Source organism: Geotrypetes seraphini, chromosome 2 (assembly GCF_902459505.1).
Source record: "Geotrypetes seraphini chromosome 2, aGeoSer1.1, whole genome shotgun sequence".
NCBI lineage: Eukaryota > Metazoa > Chordata > Amphibia > Gymnophiona > Dermophiidae > Geotrypetes > Geotrypetes seraphini.
Window position 1 is genome coordinate 500,821,348 of NC_047085.1, and position 23,476 is coordinate 500,844,823.

General features: G+C 45.5%; 1 protein-coding gene across 4 annotated transcripts in view; it reads left to right on the forward strand.

The window, feature by feature from the left end:
* Positions 1–23,476, forward strand: part of NOS3 (nitric oxide synthase 3) — a 195,057-nt gene that overhangs the window by 54,655 nt on the left and 116,926 nt on the right. For all 4 annotated transcript variants that reach the window (XM_033932081.1, XM_033932083.1, XM_033932085.1 and 1 more), the window contains one exon: positions 18,947–19,026. In XM_033932081.1, coding sequence (XP_033787972.1) covers positions 18,947–19,026 — 80 coding nt within the window. The remainder of the gene's footprint in view (positions 1–18,946; positions 19,027–23,476) is intronic.

Below are 23,476 nucleotides of genomic sequence, written 5' to 3' on the forward strand. Positions count from 1 at the left end.
AGTGCGGAAACTTTTTTGACGATCCCTCATAGAAATGGCCATCTCCTCTCATTGTCTCTCCCCCCCGTTGCACAGCATCTTTTCTCTGTGCGCGTCCCTCCCCCTCTTGCTACACGCAAGGGGTTAGATTCAATAAATGTTTAGATCAGTAGAAAATAATTTTTTATAGGATATATTTGATTGCATATGATATGTAGGGATGGGAGGGAAGGGGTTAAATTTTATGTATTAATGTTAAATATGAAAGAAATTCAAGTGATGTATTCAATTTCAATTGTTATTTATTGATGCACTTGTTGTAAGATGTAAAAATGAATAAAGATTTATTAAATAAATAAATGGTACTCAAATTCAGCACCCAAAAATTTGGCACTAAATGCATACCCTTTATATAATTGCATGTAGTACTGATTTCCACACCTAACTTTAGGCGCCATTATCTACACCTGCTGAAACCTTGTGTAAACGCTGGTGCCCAAGATAAGTGCTCTGAGGCCGTATTCTATAATTCTGCGCACAACGTTTTGGAACACCCCTGACATGCTCATGGCCAAGTTCCCTCTTCAGTTAGGCACTAGTAGAGTTAGGCACCATGCCTTATTGAACAATGCGCAGTGAGAGATGCATGCAAATTTTAATGAGTGCTAATTAACATCAATAATTGGTTGTTAGCACCTGGCTACTGATGTTAATTGAGTTATTAATTAATTTGCATGTGCATCTTGGGCACACGATTTTGGGCGTCAAATATAGAATCCTGGAGCAGGTGTCTAGAACCTCAATACATATTCTTCTGTGTCAAGTCAGTGGCACAGCAAATGGGAGCGAGGGGCGAACCGCCCTGGGCACCGTCTCAGCACCTCTCCTCCTCTCTGCCTACCTACTTCTTCAAATCTTCGCCGGCAGCCAGTGGCATCTCCTATCTGCTGGTTGTGCTGGCTTCAGCTCCCCTTCTGATGTCACTTCCTGGTTGCGGGACCAGGAAGTGACGTCAGAGGGAGAGATGAAGCCGGTGTGAGCAACAGGTAGGAGATGATGCTCACTGTTGGCAAAGATTTGGAAAGATATGCAGGGCATATACACGATGGGCATGGCAGGTGAGAGTGTGTGTGGGGCTGGGGGTGCTGAATGTGGTGATACTGGATGCCACTGTCCCGGGTGTCTCCTTCCTTCACTATGGTCATGGTTTTTCATGAGATCTTCACATACCTATGATACTGAGCCATGAGTCATGAGTAGTCGGGTATAAGTAAGTCCAAGACAAGACTGACACCTTCGGTGAGTCCTGGTATTTTTAAGTTCTATCTTTCCAAGCAATTTGGCTTGATTCATTCATCCAGATTCTTTTCAACCAGTAAAGGTTGAATAGTGGAAAATGTCCTGTGTATGGTGTCAGGTCAAAAGCGCGCTGGGACAAAGGCGCGCGCAGACAATTGAGCGCAGCTCGGAGGTGCACGCCGCACTAAATTACTGTTTTTAAGGCTCCGACGGGGGGGCGTGGGGGGGGAACCCCCCCACTTTACTTAATAGAGATCGTGCCGTGTTGTGGGAGCATTGTGGGGGGTGTGGGGGATTGTAACCCCCCACATTTTACTCAAAACTTCACTTTTTCCCTGCTTTTAGGGAAATAGTTAAATTTACAGTAAAATGTGGAGGGTTACAACCCCCCAAACCCCCCACAACGCCTGCGCGACCTCTATTAAGTAAACTGGGGGGGCTCCCCAACAAAACCCCCCGTCGGAGACTCTAAAAACTGTAATTTTCTTCGGCAAGCGCCTCCGTCTTGCGCTCAGTTGTCGGCGCGCGCCTTTGTCTTTCGCCGAGTTGTCTCTGAACCCCTGTGTATAGTGTTGCAGGAGATGCTGCTCCTTATGATCTGGGTCCTGATAATGGCAAGGATAGATTTTTATTTTTATTTTTTTAATTTCTGTACCGTCTAAGTCCTAGGTGGTTTACAATATATCCACATACATAATACTTAAAAGCAGTATCAAAAAGAGACAGAACATTAGCATTTAAGTTCACAGTTAATCTTCGATCAGGATGAGTCAGACCCTATAAAAAAGCATTGACAAATAATTGTGCTTTGAGGAGTTTTCTGAAAGTTCCTCTGTCAGCACAGTTTCCTCAACTGGCTCGAGGCACCTGGAAGGGTGAGGATATCGCTGTGATGACATCACACGCATGCGTGACACCATCATGTCGATGTCCGCGCGTGTGAAGGCCCTCCAGGAAGACCCTGAGGCGCCAGTGGGGGGTGCCAGAAGGGAAGAGGGCCAGAGAGAAGGAAAGGTGGTAGCGCCCACTGATTGCCTACAAGACGTGCCTCTCACCAAGAGAGGCACGTCCTGTAGGCAGTCAGCTGGCACTGGTGCCTCTCCTTCTCCCCAGTGTACCACGGCACACCTGAAATCTCAGGAGGCACACAGTTTGAGGTACACTGGTATAGTGGAGCTTAAATAAGTAAAATGTTATCATAATATTGTTTCAATAATGCTTTGATAATGAATGGGATTTCTGGGCAGACGGGATGATCCGAGCAGGTCCTTTATCTGCCACAACCAAAAAGAGTCCTCAATAGTTATTAATTCAAATGTGTTTTTTGAGTGCTGAGAAAAAAGTTTTTGAGAGACCAGACTTAGGCCTAGATTTCACTAAACTCACCGATCGTGTCACGATGGTATCACGACCAGTTTGTGATCATTCCCTGACACGATTCACTAAACTTCTGGCCAACCAGTCTCCCACCCGATCCTATCCACCGATGCAAATGAGGGGAAATGGCATGCATAAGTAGGAAGCCATTGATTCACTAAGCAGAAGAAGAAACACCGATTGGGCTTGCTGAACCAAAATGAAGCGACTGCTGGGGACTGTCCTTGCCGACTCTCCTGCTTTCTGCCGCCCTGAAATCCCAGTATCAAAATAAAAAATAAAACCACCAAAATAAAAAAAATAAAACTGTACTAATGCATACTCCTCCCTTTTTATATACAGGTACTCGTCGACTTACGACCTAAGCGACTTGCAACGGTTCGACTTTTACGATGCATTTCCCCAGTCCATACTAACTACAGTACACAGTATTTTTTACCCTTCCCCGCGTACCTTTCCCCTGGTGGTCCAGCGGTGTATCCTGCCTGAGCCCCTCCTGCCGATGTCAGCCGTCAGAAGCCAGCAGCGCACCCGGTCTGGCGCGCGCAGGAGCGAGCTTTTAGAACTCCCGCCCTGCGCTGGGCTCACTGAAACACTGCCGCCAGTTCTCACGGGACTTGTGGTTCTCGCGGCACTGCCCGTGAGAACTGGTGGCAGTGTTTTCAGTGAGCCCGGCGCAGGGCGGGAGTTCTAAAAGCTCGCCCCTGCGCGTGCCGGCCCTGGTGCGCTGCTGGCTTCTGACGGCTGACATCAGCAGGAGGGGCTCAGGCAGGATACACCGCTGGACCACTAGGGGAAAGGTACATGGGGAGAGGTAAAAAGTAGTTAGTACAGTACTGTATACAGTACTATTTTAGCATAGGCCGACTTAGTCAGCACTTCTTCTCTTCTCCTTTTCGTTTTTAGCACACTAAAGGGGGGAGGGAGTTGGAAATAATGTTACATATTATGTTATACTATGATATATAATATATGTATATTTTTTTATTGAAAATATGATGAAGGGTGGGTGGTAGGGGGGTTATTGATTTTACCAGATGTTTATATGGCAGATATCAAAGTGCTATTCTGGAATAATTTGTTGTAATATATTCTTTTGTGCACTTGTTGTTTAATTTGAAAACGAATAAAGAATTATATTTAAAAAAAAAAAAGCATAGGCCGACTTACAACCGAATCAACTTACGACCTATCAGTCGGAACCAATTGAGGCCGTAAGTCGACGACTACTTGTACTATATTGTGCAAAAAGTGCAGTGCAAGCCTGTGGTTTTAACCCATGGGTTAAAAGCGTGTTCAGTTCCATAATCTGACTGCACAAGGCGTAGTCTGACTCCAAAGCGTGTTCTATTCCATTCGGGCTGCACGGTTTTAAAATGTCCACTTGTGGGGCCAGCGAGTAAACTGCAGCCACCCCTCCCCCTTTTGTTTTGACCTCACTTGGGCGGAGAGCAAGAGCATGCAAGGATCGCATCTATAGCCAACGTGGATGGTCTGTGCGTGTGCCTCGATCACTCTGCAGTGACCTGTGGGGTTGCGGTGGGGCATGCATACGATCAGATAATTTGCATGAGGACTCTGTGGTGAATCAGTCACTCAGCAGGACTCAGCTAAGAATCTAAACTAAACTAAACCTTAAGTTTGTATATTGCATCATTTCCACAATCGTAAAGCTCGGCACGGTTTACAGGAACTGGTATAAAGAAGGAATTCCAAAGTAAGGGTTACAGGAACTTAGTATAAAGAAGGTTTAGAGGGCCTTAGTATAAAGAAGAAATACCATAGGGGGGAGGAAGAATTACGTTTTTGAGAATAGCCAGGTTTTCAGACGTTTTCGGAATAGTTGGAAGGAGCCCAGATTCCGAAGTTGGGTAGTAAGGTTATTCCAAAGCTCTGTGATTCTGAAGGAGAGGGATGTCCCTAGTTTTCCCGCATGGGATACGCCCAACAACGATCTAGATTGGTGAGTTTAGTTAATCTAGGCCTTAGAGCAGGGGTCTCCAAAGTCCCTCCTCGAGGGCTGAATCCAGTCAGGTTTTCGAGATTTCGCTAATGAATATGCATGAGATCTATGTGCATGTACTGCTTTCAATGCATATTCATTGGGGATATCCCGAAAACCTGACTGGATTCAGCCCTCGAGGAGGGACTTTGGAGACCCCTGCCTTAGAGCAAAGATCCAGCAGCAGGAAAAACTCTCCTTTTTCAATCATAGAACATAACATGGCTTGCACTTTTTATTGTAAAAAAAAAAACACATCAAAAACCAACTTTACTGAAAAGTGAAGAGAAGCAACAGATCCAGCACCAATAAAGTCTGGGTCGGGGCAGCTGGATGCAAAACGCGTCAAGACCCGCCTAAGCTTCGAGATGACAATGCCAACATCTATTAGACTTAGAGCAATCTAATTTTTGTAAACGAACAGGGGTCCAGAGTGCTCTATGCCACAGTTCTTCAACCGCCGGTCCGCAGAAAATTCCTGCCGGTCTGCGCAGGGCTGGCGAGATGGACGTTGTTAAATTTCCTGCCCTGGTGGTGTTCGCGGAAATCTTCTGTTCCTCCCAGCCTCGGGCGATCAAGACAGGCTGCCGACGTCGGGCATTCCCTCTGAGTCTCGCCTATGCGGAAACAGGAAGTTGAAACAAAATAGGCGGAACTCAGAGAGGAAAGATCCCGACGTTGGCAGCCTGTCTTGATCGCTGCCCCTGCCGAGTCGCCGAAGAGGGCCGCGGGGAAGCTGCAAGTAGAAGGGAGATGGTCAGTGTGCGCGGTGGGGGGCAGCGTGTGGATTGGGGCCATCAGCAGCGTCTGTGCTGAAAGCCTGCCCACGTGCAGAATGCGGCGGATAGGGGCCTCCGGCTCGTCTTGGGCGGCAGGGCCTGCGGTGCAAAGCTGTTTTTGACGGCTTGGGGGGGGGGTCACGAATGTGCAGGGAGCCTTTAACAGTGGCTGTCTCCTCTCCTAGCAGCTCTGTACTTACCAGGGCAGTGATTCACTTTGGCAACTTCCCCTTTCCTCAGAGGCGGCAATGGCGGCTGCCTAAGGAAATCACTACTGCAGGCAAGTACTGAGAGCTGCTGGAAGGAGAGGAAGCCACTGTTGGAGGCTGGGTAGCTGCTGGATAAAGGGAGAGCTGCTACTGCACCTGGAGAGAGGTAGAAAGAGAGATGCTGCTGGGAGGGGAAGAGGGAAAGGGATAGGAAGAGAGCTACTGTTGGATAAGGGGAAGGGAGAAGGAAAAAAGGAAGGAAACAGCTGGCAGGGAGATTAGAGGAGGGAAAGGGGAGAGACAGGAATGAGAAAGTAGAGAGAGATTGATGCTGGAAAGGGGGTCAGCAGAGAAATGAGAGAGGGATAAAGATGCTAGATCTGGTGTAGGAGAGATAAAAATGAAGAAAGCAGTGAAGCTGGAATGAATGATGTAAAAAGGAGAGAGGAGGCACAGGCTGGATGGAAAGGGGAGAGGGGCATAGAAAGAAGTCAGATACATATGGAAGGAGGAGAGGCCAGACAGTGGATGGAACGGGCAGACGCTGGAAGGAAGAGTGGAAAGAAGATGAAAGCAGAGACCACAAAAGGTAGAAAAAAATCATTTTATTTCTATTTTGTCATTACAATATATCAGATTTGAAATATATATCCTGCTAGAGACATAACTGGGGACTGCAAAGCCTAACACTATTCCTATCATGTGTGACTGCAGTATTCTGTTAGCATGATATTTCTGTGTAGCATTCTGTAATAATTTGGCTTGTTCAGTTTTCTTGATAGTAGAGGGGATATATGTGAAGGGGAGGGGAGACAGGGGTTTTGTTGGTCCTTGCTCTGAATATTTATATTTATAAAATGACAATTGTAAAGAATATTGTTTCTTTTTATACTTTAATAAAATACGTTCAATATAAAATCATAACTGAGGCTTGTGCAGATGGGATCAGATGGTTTGTGGGGACCGAGCTTGCGGAGACGGGGTGAAAATGTGTTTTTTTTATTTCGGTCTTAGTAGTTTGCCGGTCCACAAAATAATTATTTTATTTCTGTCGGTCCACGGGTGTAAAAACGTTGAAGAACACTGCTCTATGCAATAGGAACTTTAGATCATTTATTTTGGCTTTTTGGAATTCGATTTGGGGCCAAATAAATTGTTTGTTAGAGAATCATCTGGCATTGTCGTATGACACAGTTTTATTTGGCATGTCTATAAGAGCTAAGAGCCAAATATCTTCCAACAATAATAAGCTTTTATTGATTCTGACTGGAGTTGCCATTCAACAAATAATGTATAATTGGAAAGATTGGAAAAGACTGAATTATAGTTTTTGGTGGAATTCAGTGTGTCATGTATAAAATGGAAAGAGCGTTAGCTGTTCAAAAAGGTTATTTTAATAAGTTTAAGGATGTGTGGGGGCCATTGATAAATTATTGTAAAGAATAGTTATCGTTTTCCCCTGATTTTAAATAAATGAAAGATTTGGGGGGGGGCTTGACTTTTTAATATTCGATATGAAGAGTACGAATGATTTTATTATATTGCATGTATTAACTGATATTAGTATGGTGGGTGGGAAGGGGATAAATTTTATTTTGGGAACATGAGTGGTATTTCAAGTGATGTATTAAGTTAATCTGTTATTATTTTCTGTACCCGCCTAAGCTTTGCTCCGCTCCAGCGCAGATAAGATTTTTACAATAACTAATGCAAGATTTAACTAGCAAGATGTTGAAGACTTATCAAATGCAAAGCCATGTTATGTGCTGTGATTGAACAGGAAGAGCTTTTCCTGCTGCTGGAGCTCTGCTCTAAGTCTGGTCTCTCAAAAACTTTTTTTTATCCCAGGACAAGCAGGCAGCATATTCTCAACAGTGGGTGACGTCACCGACGGAGCCCCGCAGCAGACAGCCTCGAAAGCAGACTTGCTTGAAGATCTTTGTAAGAGCTTCCGAGTGCTGCACTGCGCATGCGCGAGTGCCTTCCTGCCTGAGGTACCTCAGTTCAACGTTTTCCGCGGAGCTGAGAAGTCCTCTTCTTTTCAGCTCTGCAGCCTTCATTGCCTTCTCTCACCGTGGCTTTTTATTATTTTTATATTTAAGTCGCTGTGCTCGTGTTTCCATTCGTTTCTTTTATAAAAAAAAATAATAATAATAATAACTTTTATTCGGGGGTTTTTTTTTTCTTTCCGGTCAACGGCCTTTCGGCCTAGGCCTGGCCGCTCACCTCGTTCGATATGTTGGACTTTGTTTTTTCTATGTCCCGGCTTCTTACCGGGTTCAAAAAGTATAGCCAGTGCAACAAGACCATTTCAATCACCGATCCTCATAGTCGGTGTATTGTTTGTTTGGGTCCTGAACATTGCCCCAAAGCTTGCTTGCGCTGTGCTACCCTTCAACCTCGAACCTTTAATCGACGCAGTGCCAAGTTTCTCCAAATGTTTGGCACTATGGACCAACCACCTGAGAAGGTCTTGACCTCGGCTTCGGGGACAGCCTCGACATCTAAGTCCTCGACCTCGACGCCAGCTTCTGCCTCCACCAAGGCCTTGACCTCAACATCTTCGGTCTCGAAGGTCTCACCAGCAGCTCCTCTGAAGTCATCCTTGACGGGTAAGTCTCCTGTCTCTCCTTCAGGTACCATTCCTAAGAAGCCTCCAGAGTCTCAGGCCGTATCCGCAGTCCTGCCAGCCTCTTCGAGACCTCCAGCTAAGCATGCCTCCAAGCATCGGGAAAACTCATCCTCGAGGTCGCCCTCCTTGGAGCGCACTGCTGCACCTTCGAGACCTGATCCATTTGTCTCGGTGCCTATGTTCGAGGACATGTTAAAAGCCATTCTGACCACTCAGATTTCCTCGGTTGTGGCTCAACTCCTTCTGTCCTCGACCCTGCTTCCTACGAGCCAGCCTGAGCAGCAGTCTGAGACTCCTGTCGAAGCACCTCGAGGGAAGCCTCGGAAGTCTCGCCGGTTCTCATCCAGTGACTCTTCACCTACTCCTCGGACAGTTTCCTCCACCTTGACCGAAGCATCACTCGAGGCATTCGAGGAATCTCGCTTTCAAGCTTCCTGAGGAGACATCTCTATAACAGAAACCCTCACCTTTTCCAGATACTGAGACTTCTATGCCTCGTTTATCCAAGGCTACTGAGACTTCTTCCAAATCTAAACATAAGTCTCGCAAAGCTATTACACCGGCTGCATCTCCTTGAAGTCCATCGAGGTCGAGGACTCCTCCATCGAGACCGCCTCCGAGGGAGCCTTGTCCTTCTGCCTCGACCCAATCTGTTCTTCTAACCCTGGGGACCTGGGTTAGAAGAACAGATTGGGTCGAGGCAGAAGGACAAGGCTCCCTCGGAGGCGGTCTCGATGGAGGAGTTTTGAAGCTCAACCACTCACTGACTCCTCCTCTCACAGGTAGTGCAGCTTCCTCAATCACTGTGCGCCTGGACTCTGAGCCTCTGTCTCAGTATTCTAGAGAGGCTTCTCCATCCTATCAGTAGTCCCTCGGTCTCGCACTCCTTCTCCGAAAGTTGCCTCGACCTCGAAGTCTGCCTCTTTTACCAGGTTTGTCTTCGACATGGGAAAAGCTCTTCAACTGGATCTCCACTCTGATTCTAAGTATACACCTGAATACTTGGCCGACATGGAGTTGCCTCATCCACCCAAGGAAACCTTGAGGCTTCCTATGACTCCAGTATTGAAGCAAACTTTCTTAAGTAATATGGAAACTCCTTTTTCCATCACATTCCATCCAAGCTGGAATCTATGTATTGCACAGTACTTTGCAAAGGCTTCGAGAAATCTCAATTGTCCCATCAGTCTTTGGTGGTGGAATCTTCTTTAAAGAAAGCTCATCCATCTAAGCTTTACGCTGCGGTCCTTCCAGGCAGAGAGAGTCATACCATGGATAAGTTTGGCCGCAGATTATACCAGAATTCCATGATGGCTAACGGAATTCTCAATTATAACTACATTTTCACGGCTTATTTTAACCATTTCCTGAAAATTACTACCTAAATTCTACCCGGCTCTTGAGGAACAAAATCTTCTAGAATTCAAACAGATCATCAGAACTCTGTCTCAACTTCGCCTCTTCATGCTGCAAGCTACATACAATGCTTTTGAGCTCTCTTCTAGAGCTTCTGCCTTTGCAGTAGCCATGCGCCTGGCTCCGCATTGTTGATATGGATCCCAATCTGCAGGACCGTCTAGTAAACTTGCCTTGCCAGGGAAATGAACTCTTTGATGATTCTATTGAAGATGCTACAAAGCGCTTCTCTGAACATGAGAGCTCTTTTGCTTCCTTGATTCGGCCGAAGCCTAAGACTCCTCCTGCTCAGCCATACAAGCAACCACCGCGTCGTTATCCCCAAAAAATGACACCAGCTTTCCCCAGGCCTCTGCCTAGAAGGCCTCCACAGCAACAACGACAGCAGAAGGCTCAGATTCCTGCTGCGACTAAACCTGCTCAGTTTTTTTGACATTCCCAGTCTGAGCATGCCAACCTCCCTGCATCCAAATTCTCTTCTGCCCATCGGAGGTCGTCTTCATCAATTTTATCACCAGTGGGAGATGATCACCTCAGATCTCTGGGTTCTCACCATCCTTTCGGAGGGATGCTCGCTTCAATTTCTTCAGGTGCCTCCAGATTGCCCTCCAAGAGAGTGTCCTTCCAATTCGTCGCAACTTCCCCTTCTTTAGGAAGCTCAGGCTCTTATTCACCTTTGAGCTGTCGAGGAGGTTCCTCTGAACCAACGGGACATGGGCTTTTATTCCCGTTATTTTCTAGTTCCAAAGGAGATGGGGGATTTGCGACCCATTCTGGACCTCAGAGCCCTCAACAAATTTATAGTCAAAGAGAAGTTTCAGATGCTTTCTTTATCAACCTTATATTCCCTGATGGATCAGGGAGATTGGCTATGCTCTCTGGATCTCAAAGAGGCTTACACTCATATAGACCTCTTTTCCTTCCCCCTCAACAACAAGCTGCCTCAGTTCTACTCTCGAATATACTCTCCCCAGCATCTCGAGGCAGATGCTTTCCTCCTTGATTGGACGGGTTAGTTTCTCTATGCCTTCCCTCCATTCCCTTTGATTCTCAAGACTCTTGTCAAGCTCAAGACAGAACATGCCACCATGATTCTGATAGCTCCTCGGTGGCCCAGACAACCATGGTACTCCCTTCTATTTCAACTCAGCACCAGGGAGCCTCTGCTTCTACCAGTTTTTCCCTCTCTGCTTACTCAGAGTCAAGGATCCTTACTTCATCCCAGTCTGCAGTCTCTACACTTGGTACCTTTCAACCTATCTGACTCTCTGCAGTTTTCTCAATCTGTACAGGACATTTTGGTGGCTTCCAGAAAGCCGTCCACTAGGCAGTGTTATGGTCAGAAATGGACTAGATTTTCTGCTTGGTGTTCCACTCGCCAAATGGAGCCAATGTCTACCTCCTTGACTTCTGTTTTGGATTATTTACTTCACTTATCATAGTCTGGACTCCAATCTACATCTATCTGAGTCCATCTCAGTGTGATTGCTGCTTTTCATCAGCCTATTGATGGGAAACCTCTGTCTGCACACCCCATGGTTTCCCGCTTTATGAAAATATTTTTTAATGTTTATCCATCCCTCAAACCACCTCCAGTGGTCTAGGATCTCAATGTTGTCTTGGCTCAATTGCTGAAGCCTTCATTTGAACCAATTGATAAGGCTTATCTCAAGTACCTTACTTGGAAAGTAGTTTTCCTGGTTGCCCTCACATCTGCTTGAAGAGTCAGTGAGTTACAAGCTTTGGTTGCGGATCCACCTTTCACAGTTTTCCACCATGACAAAGTGGTCCTCCGTACTCATCCCAAATTCTTTCCTAAAGCTGTGTCAGAATTTCACATCAATCAATCTATTGTTCTTCCAGTATTTTTTCCAAAGCCTCATTCTCACCTTGGAGAAGTGGCTCTCCATACTTTGGACTGCAAACGTGCCTTGGCTTTCTACTTGCAACACACTCAACCTCACAGAACAGCCCCTCAACTTTTCATCTGCTTCGATCCAAATAAGTTGGGGCATCCTGTCTCGAAGCGAACCATCTCCAACTGGATGGCTGCTTGCATCTCTTTCTGCTATGCTCAGGCTGGTCTCCCTCTGCAGGGTAGAGTCACGGGCCACAGAGTTCAAGCAATGGCGGCGTCTGTAGCTTTCCTCAGATCAACTCCTATTGAGGAAATCTGCAAGGCTGCCACTAGGTCCTCAGTTCATACATTCACCTCTCATTACTGTCTGGATACTTTCTCCAGAAGGGATGGCCATTTTGGCCAATCTGTTTTGTAAAATCTCTTTTCTTAACTTGCCAACTCTCCCGCCATCCCAGTATGCTTAGCTTGGAGGTCACCCACTGTTGAGAATATGCTGCCTGCTTGTCCTGGGATAAAGCACAGTTACTTACCGTAACAGTTGTTATCCAGGGACAGCAGGCAGATATTCTCACAACCCACTCTCCTCCCCTGGTTGGCTTCTTAGCTAGGTATCTGAACTGAGGTACATCACAGGAGATGCGCAGTGCAGCACTCGGAAGCTCTTACAAAGATCTTCAAGCAAGTCTGCTTTCGAGGCTGTCCGCTGCGGGGCTCCGTCGGTGACGTCACCCACTGTTGAGAATATCTGCCTGCTGTCCCTGGATAACAACTGTTACGGCAAGTAACTGTGCTTTCTGAGCACTTAAAAAAAACATGTTACATTGTATTTAAATTAACCATTGAGGCCTCTTTCTGTTTGTTACATTGTATGGCATTGTCCTTGGTGAGACATTTGGTTATTAAGTATCCCTGGTGTGTTAAGTCTTTATCTGCTGAGGACATGAAAGCTGCCAATCAAGTGGAGCAAACTTCATCCAAGGCAAGACAAATCATAGGTTGCATACAGAGGGGGTTTCGTCAGCCTTAAGCCGTAAGTCATTATGCCATTGTATAGATTCATGGTGAGGCCCCACCTGGAATACTGCGTGCAGTTCTGGAGGCCGCATTACCGTAAGGATGTGCTGAGACTGGAGTCGGTCCAGAGAATGGCCACCCAGATGGTCTCGGGACTCAAGGATCTCCCGTACGAGGAACGGCTGGATAAATTACAGCTGTACTCGCTCGAGGAGCGCAGAGAGAGGGGTGACAGGATCGAGACATTCAAGTATCTCACGGGCCGCATCGAGATGGAAGCAGATATCTTCTTCTTCAAGGGTCCAGCGGCAACAAGGGGGCATCCGTGGAAAATTAGGGGCGGAAAACTGCACGGGGACACCAGGAAATTCTTTTTCACTGAAAGGGTGGTTGATCGCTGGAATAGGCTTCCACTTCAGGTTATTGGCCATCAGCGTGCCTGATTTTAAGGCCAAATGGGACAGACACGTGGGATCTATTCACAAAGAAAGGTAGGGGAGGGTCTTTGGGGTGGGCAGACTGGATGGGCCGTGGCCCTTATCTACCGTCTATTTCTATGTTTCTATTTACTAAGTTACTATGTAACTGACCAAAAGATCTAAGCGGTGCACGGGCTAAAAATAAGATCAGTCGAAAGGAAGGTCATGATCAAGAAAGCAAAGAGAACGGCGAACAAATAGAGGTATTCATAAGAAATTACCAAACAATAAATATAATGTGACCGGTCATCAGAACAATAAGCACGAGGAGAGGCAAGTGTTATAGTCACACTGATAAGCCCCAAGCATGATCAAAAGTAAAGAGTGTTGGCTCAGATAGCATGTTTGGTAGATAAAAGACAAAAAGACTTTATGACGTTTAAATACCTACGTAATATAAATGTGCATGAGTCGAGTCTCTTTCATGCGAAAGGAAACTCGGCAGTGAGAGGGCATAGGATGAAGTTAAGAGGTGATAGGCTGCGGAGTAATCTGAGGAAATACTTTTTTACGGAAAGGGTGGTAGATGCCTGGAACAGTCTCCCGGAAGAGGTGGTGGAGACAGAGACTGTGTGTGAATTCAAAAGAGCCTGGGATAGGCACGTGGGATCTCTCAGAGAGAAAAAGAGATAATGGTTACTGTGGATGGGCAGCTCTATGACCTCACAATGTGGGTGCACAGAGCCTTAGCCTATAGGAAGAGGAGATGCAAATGTTAAGAACCTTAGCCAATAGGGAGAGGAGGAGATAATGGATAATGCAGATGGGCCGACTAGATGGGCCATTTGGCCTTTATCTGCCATCATGTTTCTATGAGAAACATCAGCAAGACTGGAATAAAATTCTGGATGACTGTTGGGGTCAGGTGCAAGGGTAGGGAGGAGGAGGGAGAGAGGGAAGGACTATTGTTTGGTGGTGGTGGAGTACCTTAAAGGAACAACTTGGTACTCTGCATAAGTTTTTTTCAATGGAGAGGGGGGGAGGGGTAGGGATAAGGGAGATTGTATTTTAGGGGAACGGTGTGAGGGAATGGGGTAGTCGACCTGTACGAGTGTATAGTGCTTAGCTTGGTGTCAGGTCAAAAGCGCGCCGAGACAAAGGCGCAAGCAGACAATTCAGCGCAGTGCGGAGGCGCGCGCCGAAGAAAATTACTGTTTTTAGGGCTCCGACCGGGAGGGGCGTGGGGGGGAACCCCCCCCCCACTTTACTTAATACAAATCACGCCACGTTGTGGGGGGTTTGGGGGGTTGTAACCCCCAAAATTTTACTGAAAACTTCACTTTTTCCCTGTTTTTAGGGAAAAAGTTAAGTTTACAGTAAAATGTGGGGGGTTACAACCCCCCAAACCCCCCAATACGGTGGCGCGATTTGTAGTAAGTAAACTGGGGGTGCTCCCCCCAAAAAAAACCCCGTCGGAGCCCCTAAAAACAGTAATTTTCTTCAGCGCGCGCCTCCGTCTTGCGCTCAGTTGTCGGCGCGCGCCTTTGTCTTCCGCGTTGTTGTCTATGAACTGCTTAGCTTGCAGGTCACCCACTGTTGAGAATATGCTGCCTACTTGTCCTGGGAATTTGATGTTACTGTTTTTCAGTGGTTTGCTGTACTATTTAACACACAAAAAAATAATCTAATAAAAATGTATTGAGAAAATAAAAAAAGAAGTGGGTCTAAGTAAAGTCTTAAATCTAAGGTAGGACGATTCATTGCGGATGGAGGAAGAAAAGTCATTCCAAAGTTATGGGGAATTAAAGGATACTGAGTGTCTGGTGGATTCATAATGTTCTATTTTTGGATTAGGTAAGCCCAGGGCAGGATTAATTCTTCGAGGGCCCCCAGGCACCCAAATACGCTGGGCCCCCCTGCCCTACCCTTACCCCGCCCCTTGTCCCACCCCCATTTATATGTTTTCTTATTTACTTCGTAATTTCCACTTGTATTTCTTTTCTTTTTATTTTTAATCAAAACAAACAAAGATTAGCATACCAGTGCACAGTTTTTCTTCTATGCAACCCCCAAACATCTCTGAACAAATCCCCCTTCCTTCCCTTCCCACCTACTTACCCAGGAATCTGAACCCTTTCCATGCATATATAAAAATGTTCAAATATTTGTAAAGCAGTAATATTATCTGAAATATGTCTATATTAATAACCAAGTTTACAATGCCTCTCAACTGCCTCACTCTGCATTAATCAACTGTAACCCATATGTTTAAAGAAGCATGAGATGAACAGAGAGGATCTAGAATCAGAAAATAATATTAAATATTGAACTAAGGCCAGTACTGGGCAGACTTACACGGTCTGTGTCTGTATACGGCCGTTTGGGGGAAGATGGGCTGGAGAGGGCTTCAATGGCTGGGAGGATGTAGATGGGCTGCAGTAGGTTTTGATGGAGATTTCAGCAGTTGGAACCCAAGCACAGTACCGGGTAGAGCTTTGGATTCTTGCCCAGAAATAGCTAAAGAGAAAAAAAATTTAAAAAATTTAAATTGAATCAGGTTGGGCAGGCTGGATGGATCATTCAGGTCTTTATCTGCTGTCATCTACTATGTTACTATGGTATAAACAACCAATCTGTAATTCCTCTAGCACGTTCCACTCCATGTATGTTAACTTGCAAAGAAAAAACAAAGCAAGCAGTCCACCAAAGAATCCAACATGAAACAAAAGAAGATTGGCAGAAAAATAAGTAGATTCAAATCAAGTTAATTCAAGGTGCCCCAAGAACCATGCCTGATGCATTTTGCCAAACAAGGCTGGTCAACGCTAACAAAAAAACCATGTCTTTCATACAAATAGAGCACAGAAAACTCCTTTGCCTAGTATGGAATATGTAATCACAAACTAACCTCTCCCCCTTTTACAAAACTGTAGTATGGTTTTTAGCCACGGCCAGCGCTAAAAAATGCTCTACAGTTTTGTAAAAGGGGGGATAAAATATAAATACGTAGACAAAGGTTAAATAAGAAGCTGGACTCTGCATACAATGCAACACCACAGAAACAGTGATGTCCCTCTAAAGCAAACAACGATGTCCCCTAAAGCAACAGCAATGTCCCCTAAAGCAAAAAAATAAATAAATAGAAATTTATTTTCTACCTTTGTCTTCTCTGGTTTCTGCTCTCCTCATTTTCTTGTCACTCTCTTCTTTTCATCTTCTGTCCTTCTGTGCCTCTTCCAGAAATTGTCTGCCTCTCCCTTACATTTCTTCCCCCCCCCCCCCATTGATGTGGCATCCATCATCTTCTCTTCCCTCCTCCAATGGTCTGGCATCTCTCTCCTCTCCTTCCCTCTCCCACATCCCCCTAATCGGGCATTTTACTCTCTTCTCTCCCTTCCTCCCACTTCCATCAGCATCTGTCCCCTTTCTCTCCCTTCAACCCAATTCCATCCAGCATCCTTCCCCTTATATCTCTCCCCTTCCCCTGCACACCAATTCCATCAGCCCCTTTCTCTCCTTCCACCATCCTTCCATACCACCCTGCCCCTTTCTCTTCCTCCACCACCCTTCTATACCATCCTTCTCACAACCCTTCCATATCACCCTGCTCCCTTCCATCCTCCTTTCTCTCTCCCCCACGGCAATGCCTCTTCCCCGCAGCAACGGGCCCCCCTCCCCGCAGTAACGGCAACGGGCCACCCCTGCAGTAATGGCAACGGGCCCCCCCCCCCACAGTAACGGCAACGGGCCCCCGCCCGCAGCAACAGCAACGCGGCCGAATGTGTTATAGGAAAGTCCCGCAATGACTGCTTCTGTCAGTCCAGCCCCCTCCAACGTCACTTCTTCCAGAGCAAGTAAGTGACGTCAGAGGGGGCTGGACCGGCAGAAGCAGTCATCGCGGGACTTTCCAGTAACACATCCGGCCACATTGCCGCTGCTGTTGCTTCAGGCGGGCGGTCCATTGCCGTTACTGCGTGGGGGGGGGGGCCGTTGCCGTTGAAAAATAGCAAGGTGAGTTGCCCTCCTTCAGCGGCCCCCCTCACAGTTTCGGGTCCTAGGCACGTGCCTACTTGGCCTAGTGATTAATCCAGCCATGGGTAAGCCTAGGCAATTTGAGTCATGGGAGCAAAGCACATACACTGGGGTAGAGAATGACATGGTGACAGAATTCATCACCGTTCCCTGTGGATAACCGTGGGAAACCATCTCTGTGTCATTCTTTAAAGAAAGAGAGAAGAATCAGAGTATGAATGGGCTCAGCCACTGACCCTCAAGCCTTGCATTGAAGAATGCTGGTGTAGAAGGACTGAGGTTGAGATAGACACTAAAGAATGACAGTCTCTGGTATCCAGAGCTGAGATTATAATGTCATAATGCCTCATTCCACCAATGCCTAAGAGCCAATCTCATCAGTGATGTCACAATGGCTTGATTATCCTATACTTGGCTCACAAAATAATCAGAGTATGAATAGGCTCAGCCAGTGACCCTCAAGCCTTGCATTGAAGAATGCTGGTGTAGAAGGACTAAGGTTGAGATAGACACAAAAGAATGACATGGGCTGGTCTCCCACGGTTATCCGCGGGGATGGGAATGGTGATGAATTCTGTCACCGTGTTATTCTCTACACTAGGGTATAAGTAAGATTACGGGAAATTCTGTTCATCAGATGTAATGCTTTCAAGGACTAAATTTACACAGACCTTTCCTCATGTGAATGGCTTCTTAGAGGCTGATTAATTATGATAGACCCGGGAACATGTGATTTTTGATTTCCCACACATTGCCTGTTCAGGAAAAGATTAAAGACATATCTTTTTTTTTTTTTTTTTTTTTGTAAATCTTTATTCATTTTTGATTCTTACAACAAGTGAATTATACATAATAAAAACAATTTTCACATATCACTTGTACTTACATTCAAATACTCTTGTAAGATAAAATAAATACCCCCCTTTTTATCCATATTCCTATTTCCATATGATATGCATTCCCCACCCCAACCCCACATATAAATTACCCATGTGCTAAGATATCTGATCATTAGAGTAACTAGTCAATGGTCCCCATATATTTTTTTAATTATGAATATTCCCTTGTTGTACCGCTATCATCTTTTCCATCTTATATATGTGACAAACTGAATTCCACCAAAATGTATAATTTAATTTAGTATAATCTTTCCAATTTTGAGTAATTTGTTGCATGGCGACCCCTGTCAATATAAATTGTTTTTTTTTTTTTTTTTTTGCCAAAAGACATATCTTTTCCCTCAGTAGACTCAACTCTTCACAGGCTTCTTCATCCCACAAACTACCATCCTAAACTAACCTGGCAATATTAAACTTATCAATAGTACTATATCACAAATTTAACTCATCTTGCCGTAAGCCGCAATGATTCCCTGTCAAAAATTGCAGGATATAAGAACATAAAAATAGCCTTACTGGGTGAGACCAATGGTCCATCAAGCCCAATAGCCTGTTCTCATGGTGGCCAATCCAGGTCACTGGTACCTGGCTAAAACCCAAGGAGTAGCAATATTCCATGCTGCCAATACTGGGCAAGCAGTGGCGTCCCCTATGTCTTTCTTAATAACAGACTATGGACTTTTCCTCCAGAAACTTATCCAAAACTTTCTTAAAACCAGCTACACTATCCGCTCTTACCACATCCTCTGGCAATGCATTCCAGAGCTTAACTATTCTCTGAATGGGAAAAAATTCCTCCTATTGAGTTTAAAAGTATTTCCCTATAACTTCATCAAGTGTCCCCCTAGTCTTTGAAATTTTTGACGGAGTGAAAAATCGATCCACTTGTACCCGTTTTACTCCACTCAGGATTTTGTAGACTTCAATCATATCTCCCCTCAGCCATCGTATTGTATAAAATCTGTTGTCATGGGGACTCATTTCTACTGCACAGCTCACTCCAGACTTTCTCTGTTGTCTGTCTGCAGCCAGACCCTTGGAGGTCGCACATCTGGAAAGGCAAGAACAGTGCCATTGTCAGGAAGAAGACCTTCAAGGAGGTGGCAAAGTAAGTTTTATTAATGATAAGAATATCCATTATCGCTAAAGGGCTGTGAAAGTGTGTCGTGCTCTGCCTATTAAAATGCAAGGTCCCTACTTCTAAAGAGCTTGAAAGGTGAGTTTAAGTGACTTGCTCAAGGTCACACACTAAAGAGCAGAGGTATGATTAGATTCCGGGCACTCTGTGTGTAATTCTTTTTTTTTTTTTCCCCACTTCTTTATTATTTTCAATACTTACAATAAGTATAACAGTTTTATACTCTAATATCACACTTAATATTCTTGTAATATCCATTTCAAAATTAATCCCCCCTCCCCCCCTAAACAATCACAATGCCCCTACATAAAATATCTATAATCATCCATATCAATTATTCAAAATTCATTAACCTACCATCCCCCCCCCCCCCCCCCCCGGATATGCTTATTTAAAGGGGAAAACACTATTTAAACATTACAGTATTTTGCTAATGGCTCCCAAATCTCCTAAAACCTCTTAAAATTCCCTTTCTGAATGGCCAATGTCCTTTCCATTTTATACATATGACACAATGAATTCCACCAAAAACTATAGTTAATCCTTTTCCAATTATTCCAATTGCCTGTAATTTGTTGTATGGCGACTCCTGTCATTATAAATAAAAGCCTGTTGTTCTTAGATGATATTTGGTTTTTAGCCATCATTGACATACCAAATAATACAGTATCATAAGACAATGCCACTGGATTTTCCAACAAACAATTAATTTGGCCCCATATTGATTTCCAAAATGCCAAAATAAAAGGACAATAGAACAATAAGTTATCTAAAGTCCCTGCTTCAAGATGACAATGCCAACATCCATTTGACTTAGAGCAATCCAACTTTTGTAAACAAACCGGGGTCCAGAATGCTCTAAGTAACAGAAAAAAACCACTTTTGTCTCATAGATGCCGACATTGTACATCTCATCCTCCAAGTCCAAATTCGTGACCATTGAGACGCAAAAATTTGGTGTTTAATCTCAATACTCCAAATGTCCCTAAGGACAGTTTTTGATTTCTTTTTTTTTTTTTTATAATCTTTATTCATTTTTATATCTTACAACAAGTGTATCAATAAATTGACAATTGAAATTAAGTACATCACTTGAATTTCTTTCATATTTAACATAAAATGTAACCCCTTCCCACCCACCCTTACCATAACATAAGTGAAATACAGAGTAAATTTCTTATTTGCAAATTCAGCTAACAATTTATACCACTGTGCGGCCTGTTGTCCAAGGAAGTCCACCTGAAAACATATGAATTCCAAATTATATTGACTATTTACATTTTTCCATTCAGGGAACCCCACCTGAATGGCTTGCTTCAGTTGCAGCCAGTAAGGTTTTCCATGTATCCATTAAAGTTCTGTTTTCTTTTTTTTTTTTAAATGAAAGCTTTTATTGAAAAATATACATAAGTACACAGCAATAACACAGAGCATCAGCAAAGCACAAAGGAAAACATCAACAGTGCTGTCAACAAATTAAACAGTAGTTATAGCCCCAAAAACTAACAACAAAACCATCAAAACCACAGCAAAATCCCCCCCCCCCCCCCCCCCCCCCAGGGACGAAGCACAATACCCACACCACCCGATAGGATAAAGGGTCTCCTAACCCCACCAATAGAAAGTAGCAGTAATAGGGTCTCCCCAGTCCAAGGCCCCCAGTCAAACCTCAAAGTCAACGCCCCACTCCCCCCCTCCACTAATCCCTATAGATGCCCGAAAATGACGCCAAATACGAGCATAGCCATGGTGTTTGCCATGTCGTAAAGCCGTCAACTGATAAAGAAGCTGCCAGTTAGTCAAGCGCTGTTCCACCATATGCCAAGTGGGAGGTAAAGTTCTGTTTTCTTTATATAATCTAGGCATCTTGATACTGAGAACATGACATAGTCGCAGAGGAAACATGAGTCGCCATTCCAACCACAACTAATCTGGGAGATTTTCAATGAGCTCTGGGAGGACCCAATACATACCTTGGCGCAAAATATAGGATTGATGATACCTATAAAAATTAGGAAAATTTACCCCTCACTCCGCAATTGGCTTTTGTAAAGATACTAACAAAATTCTAGCAATTTTACCCAGCCAAATAGATCACTCCGTCAAAAATTACAAAGACTAGGGGGACACTCGATGAAGTTTCAGGGAAATACTTTTAAAACCAATAGGAGGAAATACAACAAATATAATAACTCCTACTGCAGACTGGACACTTGCCCCCCAAATGTCACGAAAACTGCCCCAATCCATTTCAAAGCCAACATGTTGACATGGGTCAACTCTTTACTATCCGCAGGAAATTTCCCAGCAGAGCAAGGCCACATCTTGATAACTCCAATTATAAAAAAACTCAAAAGAACCACCCAACATCCCGTCTAATTACAGACCCACCGCCAGCATCCCGCTAGTCACCAAACTAACAGAAGGGGCGATAAATGCAGAACTCACCACATATCTGGACAAATTCAACATCTTACACGACAACCAATGGGGCTTTCGTTCTGGCCATAGCACCGAAACCATCATAGCTTCTCTACTCGATCACCTGCACTCACTCTTCAGCCAGGGTTCCAGCGCCCTGATCTTGCAACTTGACCTAAGTAGTGCTTTCGACCTAGTCGACCACACTATTCTCCTAGACTGCCTTGCACACATCGGCATCTCCGGCCAGGTTCTCAACTGGTTCCACGGGTTCCTAAGAAATAGATCTTACAGGGTGATCAAGAACGACTCTTTCTCCCACAGCTGGGACAATTCCCAGGGTTCACCCCTATCCCCCACCCTGTTCAACGTCTATCTCGTCTCCCTGGGAAACCTCCTGCAAAGCTTCAAGCTCAAATTCTTCATTTACGCAGATGACATCACAATAGTCATCCCGCTAACCAGTTTCACTCTAGAGCTGCTTAACTCTCTATCACACTTACTCAGGCAGATAGAACTCTGGATGCTATCCTATAGATTAAAACTAAATTCTTCCTGGCCACCCCCAACGACAAAATCAAAGATACCTCAATTCAAGTGAATGGATCGGACTTCCCCCTAGAACAAACCCTAAAAATACTGGGAGTCACCTTAGACAAACACCTATCCCTTGAGAAACACACTGATCTTACCGTCAGGAAAAGCTTCTCGGTGCTCTGGAAACTCTGCACTATAAAAAAATACTTTGATGGCAACTCATTCCGCCTGTTAGTACAATCCTCCATTCTCAGCATCCTGGATTATTGCAACATCATTTATCTAGGATCCATGAAGAAAACCACCAGGAGACTAAAACTGATTCAGAACACCGCCATCCACCTTATATTTGGCTTAAACAAATGGGAACACATCACCCCTTTCTACCACAAACTGCACTGGCTGCCGTTTGAATCCAGAGTAGAGAGCTGCACGGGAACGGGGACGACGGGAATCCCGTGGGTTCCCCCTTCGGGTCACGGGGATCCCGTGGGGACGCCCCCTAGGGTCGCGGGAATCCCATGGGGACGCCTCCGAGGGTCGCGGGGTTCTTGCGGGGCTGGATGTACTAAGTCGCGCGGCTTTTCTCCCTACCTGCTCTGCTTGCAGCACAGAGCCGAACGGAAGTCTTCCCGACGTCAGCGCTGACGTCGGGAAGACTTCCGTTTGGCTCTGTCCTGCAGGCAGGGTAGGTAAGTAGCCTCGCGGTTTGAGTGGCTACCAAGGGAGGGGGGAGGTCCGCCCCGCCCCGGGTGCAGCACAGCCTGCCAGGTCCCCTTACTTTTGTGGCGTTTACAGCAGCTGTAAGAAGGAAATTTAGATTCGCGGTTAAGAGCAGGGAGGTTTGTCAGACCGGGGCTGTTGTCGGTCGGTCGGTCGGGGAAGCGCCACAAAAGTAAGGGGACCTGGCCGGCTGTGCTGCACCCGGGGCGGGAGAGAAGGAGGGCGGAGAAGGACGCTGAAAGCACTGGGGAAGACAAAGGGGTGGAGAAGGATGCTGAAAGGCCATGGGGAAGACGGGGGGGGAGGACACTGAAAGCATTTGTGGAAGACAGAAGGGGGAGAAGGACGCTGACAGGACATGGGGAAGACGGGGGGAGAAGGACGCTGAAAGCACATGGGGAAGACAAAGGGGTGGAGAAGGACGCTGAAAGGACATGGGGAAGACAGGGGGGAGAAGGACACTGAAAGGACATGGGGAAGACAGAGGGGGGAGAAGGACACTGAAAGGACATGGGGAAGACAGAGGGGGGGAGAAGGACGCTGACAGGACATGGGGAAGATGGGGGGGGGAGAAGGACGCTGAAAGGAAATGGGGAAGAGAGAGTGGGGAGAAGACGCTGGCAGGGAAGAAGACAGAGATGCCAGACTATGGGGGGAGCGGAGGGAAGAAGATGGGTGCCAGACCAATTTGGAAGGGGGGTGAAAGGGAGAGGCACAGTAACATAGCAAATGGAAGACA